This window comes from Microtus oregoni, unplaced genomic scaffold, assembly GCF_018167655.1.
Source record: "Microtus oregoni isolate MIOR12 unplaced genomic scaffold, Mior012 000052F_ref0000163, whole genome shotgun sequence".
Classification (NCBI taxonomy): Eukaryota; Metazoa; Chordata; class Mammalia; order Rodentia; family Cricetidae; genus Microtus; species Microtus oregoni.
Genome location: NW_024543828.1, coordinates 7,511,453 through 7,523,760, shown reverse-complemented (window position 1 = coordinate 7,523,760; position 12,308 = coordinate 7,511,453). Strand labels below are relative to the sequence as shown.

The window sequence follows — 12,308 nt, the reverse complement described above, 5'->3', positions numbered from 1 at the left end:
GCCCTCAACTATACTGGGAAAGCTAGCTGAGAAAGAAAACTCAGAAAAAATGATTCAAAGGACCGTGACTAGAGAATTGAAGGTAAGAATGTTCCATCTTCCAATCATTCCATAAAAAAATGTGTTGCTTTTAGAATTTAAACTTGAAAGATAAAATTCATTAGGTTTGAAATAACCAAATTTGCCAGCTAGTGCCTCAGGTTGATTAGAAGTACTCCTGGGCCGCTAATGACTTTCACAAACAACCGTCTCTTAATTTTAACACAAGACTAATATACAGTAGTAGCTTGGGTTCTAGACAGAATAAAATAGTTTCAAAGAATAGCACAGAATACATATATTAGGAAGGTCCAACTATAGGTAGGGTAATCAGAAAGCATGGGGCTAAGGAATGGAGGAGGAACAAAGACAGGAGGGTAGGAGTACGCTAAGCACAAGAGTTCTCCATTTTTTAAACCGCAGTGAGGAGGAGGAGGAAACCCTTTGCTTCTTGTTTCTCTTATAACAAAAGCTTCTTGGTAATGAGACCAAGAATTTTATCCGGGACGATTGGAAGAGTGCTCACAGGTGAGCTGGGGCAGAAAGGGCACCTTGGAGAACATCTGAGACGACAGTGATGGGGAGTTGAATCAAAGCTGTAAACCTGGACCCAACCGCTTGTCCTGATTTCAGACTCCCAAAACCCATGTTCAGCTAGATGTGGTAGTACATGCTTGTGATCCTAGTGTTCCCATGGCAAGAAAGGAGGTGGAGACAGGAGACCCCCTGGAAGCTCTTGGGATAACAAGACTGGTGTGCATAGCAATGATCAACAGGACACCTTGCTTCAAACAAGGTAGAAGGGGAGGACCAACACCTGAAATGTCCTATGACCTCCAAAGTTGACCTGTAGTATATACGTGTCTGAGCTCACACATGAACACACATGCATTGTTTTGTTTTGTTGATTCTTTTAACCAGAGGGATGAGTAACTAAAGTATAAAACCTACTTAAGTTAAAAAAAAGTATTCAAGGTAGAATACATATAAGATAATATTGTATCACACAATGTGAGCTTTCTTACTTTTAGGCAGTGCTTAAAACTGTATGATGGATATCTATCAGCGCCTTCTCCAGATTCAACACGCCTCTTACAAAACATAACAGCTTTTTCATACAAGAAAAGGTGTCGCTGCATGGGCTTGAATCTTGCAAAATCCTTCATTTTTGTAGCACCTTTCCGGTGTCCTAGCCAAACACTGAATGCACCTTGCAGAATCATCTTGCCCAGCTCATTCAGATTCCCCTAGAATGAAAAATCAAAACCAATTCAGAGAAAACAGAGCTATATCCATGTGTCAGACATTGACATCGTAGTTTTTAGTTTGACCTCCTACTACTCTGAAGCATGTTTTGCCTACTTTATTTCTTTCAGATCATTACATAAGACTTTATTGCTGAGGACTTGTCACATTTGGTCACAGGAAATGAATAAATCAATCTCATACTGCCCTGCATGGTTTACCCCTTACAGGCTAACTTTCATAGTACTAAAAGGTACTATGCAGGCTGCTAGGTGGGTAGTCAGTTATCATTCACCAGCAGTGAACCAGGTGAGACACAATAATGGCCAAGATGGCAGAATAGTGGAATGAATTTCTTTTTTGTCCTTTATTTTCTTTTATTGAAAATAGAATTTTTCATACAATATATTCTGATTACAGTTACCACTCCCCAAATTCCTCTTAGGTCCTCCCCCACCTTCCCTCTCAGCCAGATTCACACCCTCGCTGTTACTCCTTAGAAAACAAACCAATAATAAAATAAAATGAACTAAATTACAATAAACAAACTGGAATAGGATGAACCAAACAGGAGAAAAAGAACCAAAGAAAAAACACAAGAAACACATGGAGATGCAGAGACATACATGTTTGTACACACAGGAATCCCATAAAAATACAAAACCAGGAGCCATAATACATACACAAAGAACTTGTAAAATTTTTTTAAAATGTCTTGACAAAACATTACGGGACAAAGAACCTCCATCTGCCCCCTATGGCAATCAGGAAAGAGAACTCTGTACCTCCCCAGGGCAAAACATTAGAGCTGGCCTGATGCTGTGAGTGTGAGGACCTGGATCTGAAGGCCTCATAGCAAGAACTGACCTGGTTCCTTATTGTAAGCTGTATTAGGTAAGCTAACCAAGGCAGAGCTGGAGGGCTTGCTCTGGTAGCGATGATGAGGGAAAGCTAGCAGACTGACCACTCCAGCCATCACCCAGGCAGGCCCAGAACCAGGTCTATGAGTTGGCCCATCCCAGCAACCACCAAATCTATGAACTGTTGGAGCATGTGAAAGGGATGAACCTACAGATCCAAAACAGCAGGATCCCTACACACAGGACAACAAGAAGATACCCAAGAAGAGCCCTCGTGAAAGCCATTATCAGTGGTGTAGCAGAAGCCAGAGGCCTCTAGCCAGACCAATGCTCACAGCAATGAACACTTGCAAGTAAAGATGAACAGACTAAAGGGCACACTGTGTGACTCAACGGGCCACACTCAGCTTCTCTTGTTGTTGCTATTTTTATTTTTGTTTTTTTATTTGTTTGGTTTTTCTTTTAAATTTGGTTTTGTTTGGGGGGGAGACTACAAGGGCAGAGGGAGGACTCAAGGGGACAGGGAGAGAAGTTGGATCAGAATGATGTGAAATCCACAAAGAATCAAGAGAAGTAAAATCTTTTTAAAGTTTTGAAACTGTTCACTGTAACCATAACTTTTTACTTTGAAACACACAATGTCTCGCATACATTTAAAATTGCTATGAAGGTGCCACATAAAAGAACCTTCCTTTTTGTTGGCTTCTTGGCATTTGCCATGTGGACTTATTTCAGCTGGAGCAATGCTCATATCTCTTCCTCACTCTTGATTAATTACCTCACTCATGATAAATTACCACCTTCTGGATGGAGCAGTTCTGGGGAAAGGTGGCAAGCCCTGAAGAGTTGAGCCTTTTTATTCATATCTACTCCAGACTAGGGAAAGTATCAGTTCTGGGACAGAGAGTCTGCTTAACTGACTCAAGGTTCAGACTTGAAGGCAGGCTGCTACAGACCAGGAAAATGTCATCGGATTCCATTTGGCTGCTCATCTGCACCCAATCCTCTACTTAGCTTACCAATAATAATGCTTATACTTTTATTTTCATTTGTCTGCCTCCTATGTTATTTTCCAATTGAATCCAAAAGATGAAAAGGGATTCTGGTAAGTCTACCCTCTAAAACTCCAACAATCATTAAAGTTTACTTACAATATAGCCATTGATTGCAATCTGATGCATGGAGTCATTTACTGACTTCAATAAGTCCAGCATTGTATCAAGTGCCTCCTTTAACTGAGTTGTTCCTTCTCCTTCTTTGCTGTACTTTAAGAGCTCCTATGAGTAGAAGTCAAGAATTAAACAATATTAGTCACATATTAAAAACTTCTGGAAAAATTAATTATTTGAAGCTAATATGCGTTTGAGCAGTAATCCAAAGATAATGTCATTTTTAGAGTAATTTCTTTCATATTGTCTGTCACATTAACATATTTAATAACAATGTCAAAATTGGAGAAGTAGAATAATAATTCTAGAGTATAAAACAAAGAGCATCCATTCAATGCTTTTATAGCTAAAAAACAATAGTTATAAAAACACATCAGAGATTACACAGAAGATTCTTCTTCTACATACAATGATTTGTCACTCATAATGCATATAGCATCATGAAACACATTTTAAAAGAATCTATGTTGGATTTGTACATAACGTAGATTCTACTAATCCTTTTCCATTAAACTAGGGGAGTGTCATTTGCATTTTTCATTGAAAGGGCCAATAGGAAACATAATCTTAAAATTAATAAGTATATATTTCGACCTTAATATAAAAATTCTTTAAAAAATATTATGCTTAAAAATGAATAGAACTTATATGGAGGATGAAGATCTCCTTATACTCATAACTTAATCACCTTGTGATTGTCATTTGTATATCACCATGAAAAAGCACAATGCAAAAAAACTTAAACCTAAAGTTCATCTTCTTCAACCTATTGCTAATGCTTCCTAGTCAATCACTTCCTCACAGATGACTACTAGATTTGATTCCAAAAATAACGTTAAGGAGGGTCTAAAAAGATAGCTCACTGATTAAAAGCACTGGTTGCTCTTGCAGAAGACCTGGGTTCTATAACTCTGATGCCATCTTCTGACCTCCATGGGTACCAGGCAGACACATGCTACACATATAGACATGCAAAGTACTCATACACATAAAATAATTTTTAAAGTAAAGAAACAAGAAAATGCTTCGTGTAATTACCTTTAAAAGCAGCTGATACTTAGTGATTCGTTGCACTGGTTTGAGCAAATAGGAATCCAGACCAAGTCGATGTTTTAATTTTCTTTGACATTCCTGTCATTAAAAGATAATGATCAGCTGGGTACAGTATTAGACACCTTTAATCCCAGCACTCCAGAGCCAAAGGCAGGCAGATTTCTGTGAGTTTGACGCTAGCCTGGTCTACATAGCAAGCTCCAAGTCAGCCAAAACTGCACAATAGAGAGACCCTGTCTCAAAAAAAGATAATCAATAAATGTTAAATTAAGAAATGTACAGGGGTACAAGTGACAAGCAAAATATGTATGAAAATTCCATATAGAATGCTTACTTTGTAAGCTTATTTTTAAAGTAATTTATTTTTAAAAGACATATACCAAGGCTGGAGAGATGGGTCAGAAGTAAAAGCACTTGCTGCTCTTCCGGAAGACCAAGGTTCAGTTCCCTGCACCTGTGCCCACACAGTGATTCACAATCATTCATAACACTAGTTCTAAGGAATCCAATACATGGTGTGTGTGTTTGTGTGTGTGTGTGTGTGTGTGTGTGTGTGTGTGCTGGCAAAATACTCATACATAAAATCTTTAAATAATTTTAATGAATAAAAATACATGTTCCTGAAAAATGTCAAATGTCAAGTGCTCATTGATTAGACCCCAGACCTGAATCTTTCTTACCTCTTAAGGAACATGTATCAGGAAAATCACAAAGGAGGGAGGGGGGTAAGGGGAAGAGGAATGGAAGGAAGGAAGGATGGATGGATGGATGGATGGATGAATGGATGGATTTGGAAGGTAGAAATTTACAGCATTTCAAAGTCTAAAAGATTGCCACGTATAAATTCACATTGGTATAAACTGCATCAAATTTGAGAAAGCAGGAAATGACAATAGGTTAGAGTGATTAAAACATTCTTCAATCTGTCCAGGAAAATTAACAAAAGACCACTCTACAGGCAAAGGCCCAGAAAAGAAATAGGTTGTGCTAAATATAAATCTGACTGAGTATGAGAACAGAATATTTTTTAAGATCACAAGAAAAATACAGACTTCATCAACTGGTGCTGTATTTCATTCAGTAACTGGCTTGCTGCCACTATAAATATAGGGGCTATGACATTGGGTCCTGGGAACAGTGTAGGGACCATAGTTAATAGAAGATGGGGGTAGTTAGGATGAATGTGCATATGGAAAATGCATAACACAAAATGACTGGAAAGAGGATATACCTGAATAAGATACAGGGCCTTCCACTAAATGTGAAAAAAATTCTGCACATAATTTAATTCAAATAAAAATAAACAATCAACAATTAAATTTGATAGTCTGATACAAGCCATTTTGTTCTCCTTCATAAAACCCAATTAGAAAAATAAAATACATTTTTCTCAAGACAAAAATATAATTGAGGAGGAAGAAAATATTTGCAAAACTTAAAAACTAAAAGTCAATTCACACATGGTATATGATTACAAGTTGAGAGAACTGTTTGCTAAAAACAGTTCAGATTTTATGTTAGAGAATGCCCCACGCCTTTCTCAAAGAAATACCCGTAACTCAGAAAGAGAAAAGTTCAAAATATTTATGAAATCAATACCAACAACTGTTGATGAGGATATGGGCCAATTAGAACTCATTCACTCTAGTAGTAATGGAAAACTGCAGTCACTATAGAAAACAGTCCAACAGCTAGCCATTAAACATAAGCAAGCATGATGGAGCAGATGGATCTTTGTGAGTTCAAGGCTGAGCTGGTCTATATAATGCATTCCAGGCTAGTTAAGGATATATGGTAAGATCCTGTTCTACATTAAATATATAAAATATGACCCATTTTATTCCTAGGTGTATAGCCAAAAGAAAAAGAAATTGTTTAAATTTTTTTGTGTTGTCTGTTTGGTTACATTAGAGACAAGTATGTGAAATTCTGATTCAAAGTTTCTTGTGTGTTTCTGGATTTATTGAGAATGGTCCTCAGTCTTAGATTGCTTGTCTCTGGTTGTTTTCCTTTGGTGTGCTCGTGAGAGATGGGGGAAGTTTGCTAATACATCTATCATTATACTCTCTCTTCCGCAGCTTAGATCTTCCAGACTGCTGTTCAATAGCAACATAACTGGCTGATACTATGCTTGAGGAAAAGGACATGCGTTTCAAAGTTGTTAGATATATAGATATGGTGGATCACAACCACTTCTAATTCCAGTCCTAAAGAATATGAAACCCTCTTCTGGCCTTTGAGGGAACTACATACACCTGGTATACAAACATGCATCCAGAAAAAACACATACATTATAAAATAATAAAATTTGTAAAATATTACATAATAGCTATGTTAAACAAAAGATAGAAATAAGTCAAATGCCCATCAACTAATGACCATATGAATCAACTGTGATCTATCTATTCAGCAAAATATTCAAGCAGAAAAAGAATAAAGTATTACTATAAACAATAGTATTAAGCTCAAAAATATTACGTAAAATAAGTGATTCCCAACCTGTGGGTCACGACCCTGTTGTAACTTGAATATCAGATATTTTACATTACAACTCATAATAGTAGCAAAATTACAGTTATAAAGTAGCAACAAAAATAATTTTATGGTTGGAGGTCATCACAACAAGAGGAACTGTATAAAGGATCACAATACTGGGAAGCATGAGAACCACTGTGTTAAGAAGCCACATTAAAAACACCATAAAGTGGATGCTTTTGCTTATATAAAATTCTCAGAATAGGTTAACCCACTAAAACAGAAATCTGATTAATAGCTAAATGTTAGTTGAATGGATTAGGAGAATTCAGTAAGTCAGTGAATAAGAGGAAATGATAAAAAGGTAAAAGGTTGCATAAATCCTTTTTTTCTTTTCTTTTTTGTTGGGGGGAGTCTTTGTCCATTAGTTGGTTGCTAATATTTGTTTGTTTTCAAAGGTAGGATCACTATGTAGCCCAGGCATGACTCTAACTCAAGATCCTTCTTCCTCAGACCTGTCAGTGCTAGAATAACAAGTGTATGCTACCACAACTGACTTTAGGGAGGGAACTTTTAATAGTAAAAATGTTCTGAAATTGATTGGGTTGATAACCATTTTACAATCTAATGAATATAGTTAAACTACTGAATTATATACTTTAGAGCAGTGGTTCTCATGACCATTGGAAAACACAAACATTTACATTATATTTCATAATAGTAGCAAAATTATACTTAGGAAATAGCAACAAAAATTTGGTTGGGAATCACCACAACATGAGGAATTGTATTAATGGGTCTCAGCATTAGAAAGGTTAAGAACCACTGCTTTAAAGGAATAGATTTTATAGTATCTTATTTGCATAATAATAAATCTGTTACCAAAACCAATATTGAATGCACATTAAAATCTAAAACAAAAAATGTAAACGCTGCACTAAGCACAACTGAGTCACACACACTCACGTGTACACACACACACACACACACAGCAGAAGAATGATTCTCTATAAAAGTAAACCAGAGGGCCTCTGGACCAAGGTATATAAGGTTAAACTAATTTGAGAATACTATATTGAAAACAAGGAAAAGGGCCGGATATCTTAAACATCTAACAACTTTGAAACTCACGTCCTTTTCCTCAAGCACAATTGCAGCCAATTATGTTTCTATTGAGCAGCAGTCTCGAAGATCTAAGCAGCAGAAGAGAAAGTACCTAAAGATAGATGTATTAGCAAAATCCCCCATCTCTCACGAGCACACCAAAGGAAACAACCAGAGACAAGCAATCCAAGACTGAGAACCATTCTCAGTAAACTCAGAAACACACAAGAAACTCTGAATCAGATTTCATGTACTTGTCCCTAATGTAAATAAACAATTAACAGACATTTCAGGAAAGCATCCAAGGTGAGTAGCAAGTGCTAATAAAGAAAAAGAACAGAAAAGCGATTTAAATGCAGTTGGAACCATGCAGAGAGACTAAAACTACTTTAAAAGGAAAATCTATTATTATGTTCCTAAAGATAATTGAAAAGAAGTTCTGGAACAAAAATCAGGATTCCATTAAAAGTAACTCAGAGAGTACAGAAAACTGTTAACTGACAGACATACCAGTGTGAAAACTGATATGGAAGTTCCTGAAATAACTAAAACGATGGCCAGGATGATAGCTCAGTTGCTAATATACCTGCAAGCATGAAGAACTGAATTAGATGCCCCACCACCTGCATTTAAAAAATTTAAAAACAAAGATGTGCTTAGTGACTTGCAGCATTTATGTACTTATAATCACAACACTAAAGAGGAGATAGGCACATCTCTGATGTTTGGTGGCCAGTTAGCCCACCGTACTTAGCTTGTTCCAAACCAATCAGAGACTCTGTCTCAAAAAACCAAGGATAAATCTCACCCAAGGCACATATGCGTATGTGTATGTACGCATGCATGTGCACACACAGGCATACGTGCATCTGCAAACACATGAACATACACACATACACATATTTTTAAAAATTGAAACCAAAACTACTATATGACCCAGCTATGTCACCCCTAGGACTCCAACTCAGCATACTAGTTCTATGGAATAATCTTTTGTACACTGTGAAGATGTGTCACTCAGATTGGTTTAATAAAAAAAGCTAAATGATCAATAGCTAGACAGGATTTTCAGGGCAGAGAGAATGCTGGGAAGAAGAAGGACAGAGTCACCAGCCAGATGCAGTGTTGTGCTTTCCTGTCGCTTTAAGGGACAAGCCACGCCCACTTTCATTACCTCTGACCTGCCTGCCGCCATCTTGGGCCCTTCCTTTTCTGCTTCCTTGACTTACGTGCGTGCTTTTTATTATAAGGAAGACCTGGCTTTTCCAGACCCAGGCCAGCTGGTCTTGGTGAGTTCCCAATAGAACATCCCCATTGTCTAAGTGTGTGGGTGCACCCCTCACGGTCCTGAGTTCCTTGCTCGTGCTCTCTCTCCTTCTGCTCCTGATTTGGACCTTGAGATTTCAGTCCTGTGCTCCAATGTGGGTCTCTGTCTCTATCTCCTTTCATCGCTTGCTGGGATAAAACCGGACTCTCTGAACATAGCAGACAATGAGGACTACTGAGAACTCAAGAACAATGGCAATGGGTTTCTGACCCTACTGCACACACTGGCTTTGTGGGAGCCTAGGCAGTTTGGATGCTCAACTTACTAGACCTGGATGGAGGTGGGGGTTCCTTGGACTTCCCACAGGACAGGGAACCCTGATTACTTTTCGGGCTGGGGGGGGGCTTGATTGGGGGAGGGGGAGGGAAATGGGAGGCGGTGGCAGGGAAGAGACAGAAATCTTTAATAAATAAATGAATTAAAAAAAGAAAATACATACAAAAAAACCCACATATAAAATGAATACTACTGTAAATGAAGACACAACTATAGCTCCATAACGTAGCACAGGAACTACCATATCTTCAATACACAATAGGGAAGGACAGTCCCTTCCCATAAGTGCTAGGAAAACTAGACATACATGTGCAAGAAAGTAAATGTAGACTTGTACACCATCATAAAAATTAACTCTCTGGTCAAGAATACCACTTGCTGCTTTTGCAGAGGAACAGGTTCAGTTCCCACTATGCACATGGTACCTAACAACTGTCTGTAACTCCAGTTCCAGGGAATCTGATACCTTTTTCTGATCTCTCAGGGCACCAGACACATATATACATTCAGGAAAAATGCTCATCCACATAAAATAAAATAAATCATAAAAATTAGTTTGAAATGGATTAAAGATTATTAGTTAAACTTTTGAATCACAAAGCTTGTGACAGAAAATACTGGGATGAAGTTCTTCACACTGGTTCTGTCCCCACCTCCCAACCCCCCTCTTTTCTTGGACAACATAAAGTGAAAATAATAATAAAAAAAATTGGACAGCACCCAACTAAAAAAAAAAAAGGAAGACCTGGGAATGTTATGGTTTTGGTCCCTTTAAGAGACATGCCACACCCATTCCCCTCCCCATCCGCTGAGGCAGGCTGATCTTCAGCTTCCGGCCTGAGCTCGCTCTCTTTTCCATCTTCCTCTCAGAGAGGCAGCTTTGCTTCTGCCTCTCTCCCCACTTCTCTCTTCCCCCTTCTCTGTCTCTTTCTTCTCTTCTCTTCTCTCTCTCTCTTTCTCTCTCTCTCTCTCTCTCTCTCTCTCTCCCTCTCTCTCTGTCCCCCCCTTCACCCTTCCTCCTCCATAACCCCCTGAATAAACATTCAACCTCACCCTGCATGTCTATCCATGTTTCTGTCTTCTGCCCGCCCACCATGTGTCTCCCTGCCTGGAACCTGCCATTGCTTGGGGACCAGCAGCCTACTCTGCCTGGGGCCCACTGCCTGCTGCCTCATGGCCTGCCACCACTGCTCAGGCCACAGGCTCTGGGACTGGCAGCCATTTCTGCCTGGGACTGGCTGCTCCCAGGGCCCGCTGCCTGCCACCACATGGCCCGCTGCCACCATTTGGGACTTACAGCATTTCTGCTGCCTACTGCTGCGGGGATCTTGCAGCATTTTTTAAAAAAGAACAACATTTTGGTGCCGTGACTCGGATGATTCGCCCGCCCCAGACTTTCACCTGGGGCCAGAGTTCCAGCTGTAGGCGCCATCCGGGACTCTGAGCTCCCTCCTGGGGCAGAATCAGGACTCGAGGACCTTCTCTACAACGACCACGTGTTCCATCTGCCTGGACGCAGCTCCTCCAAACAACAAATCGACTAATCGTGAGTGTACCCATCTCGGCTAGCTTAACCATCTCTTTTAACCCAAGGGATTGACCTTTGAGCTCCCGGCAACCCTTCATGGTTTTTAGGGATGGGGGGACCTCCAACCGCGGGCTTTCAGTGCCTCGGTTTTTCCTTATAATAAAAAGCAGGCACATCAAGGAAGCAGAAAAGGAAGGGCCCAAGATGGCGGTGGCCAAGTCAGAGGTAATGAAAGTGGGCGTGGCTTGTCCCTTAAAGCGACAGGAAAGCACAACACAGAGCAAGGAGGATGGTCACGATGGAGATGACGTAATAAAGCCACAAGGCAGAAAATAAACTAAAAGATATGTGTTAAGTTATAAGAGATAGTAAGAAACAAGCCTAAGTTGTCAGCCAAGCTTTCATAATTGATAGAATCTCTGTGTCATTTTTGGGGTGTCAACAGTCCTGACCAAAAACTCCAACTAAAAATGGTATCAAATGTGAGAACACATATTTCCACATAAAACCCGAGAAAGATTTCAAGAAGGTTCCAAACACAAAAAAATGGAGGCGAATGAGGCTTCCTAGTCCCATAGTCTCTCATGTCATCTATGGTACAGAGACACATCTCTGAGCCGCTGGCTGTGGGCTTCAGCCACCAGCACACCTTGAGCTAAGCTGGGAAGAGGTTTCCGTTTTGTCATGCAGACAGAAATGGTTACAGATACACAGTAAAACAGGTCCAGATGGGGGGGGGACCTAAACAGGTTACAGAGTGTTTAAAAGAAATGTGTGTAGGCTTTTTAAAAAATGAGTATAGGCAGTCATAGAAAAAATAGTTTGTAAGTAATAAGATTGGGGCTGGAGAGGTGGCTCTGCAGTTAAGAGCACTGATTGTTCTTCCAGAGGACCCGGGTTCAATACAGAGCACCCACATGGCAGCTCACAACAGTAACTCCAGGATCCAACATCCTCAAACAGACACACATGCAGGCAAAACACCAATGCACACAAAATTTAAAAAAATAAAAATAAATGAAAAAACTAATAAGATAAAGTCTTTAAAGAGGAAACATAGTAATATAAAAAGGATAAGTCACATAGAGATAGGAACTACATGGGGAATCTGGGTCCTGTATGGTGTTGTATTGACTTTAAATCTTGTGATTGCTGATAATCAAATGATGGCTGAGGAGAGACATTGGAACATACAAACTACTAATTTAAACCAACCTATCTATTTCAAAAT

General features: G+C 39.3%; 1 protein-coding gene across 1 annotated transcript in view; it reads right to left on the bottom strand.

Moving 5' to 3' along the window:
* Positions 1–12,308, bottom strand: part of LOC121437470 (proto-oncogene DBL-like) — a 73,041-nt gene that overhangs the window by 15,092 nt on the left and 45,641 nt on the right. Inside the window, 3 exon segments of the mRNA XM_041637342.1 lie at positions 1,065–1,286; positions 3,296–3,421; positions 4,352–4,444. Coding sequence (XP_041493276.1) covers positions 1,065–1,286; positions 3,296–3,421; positions 4,352–4,444 — 441 coding nt within the window.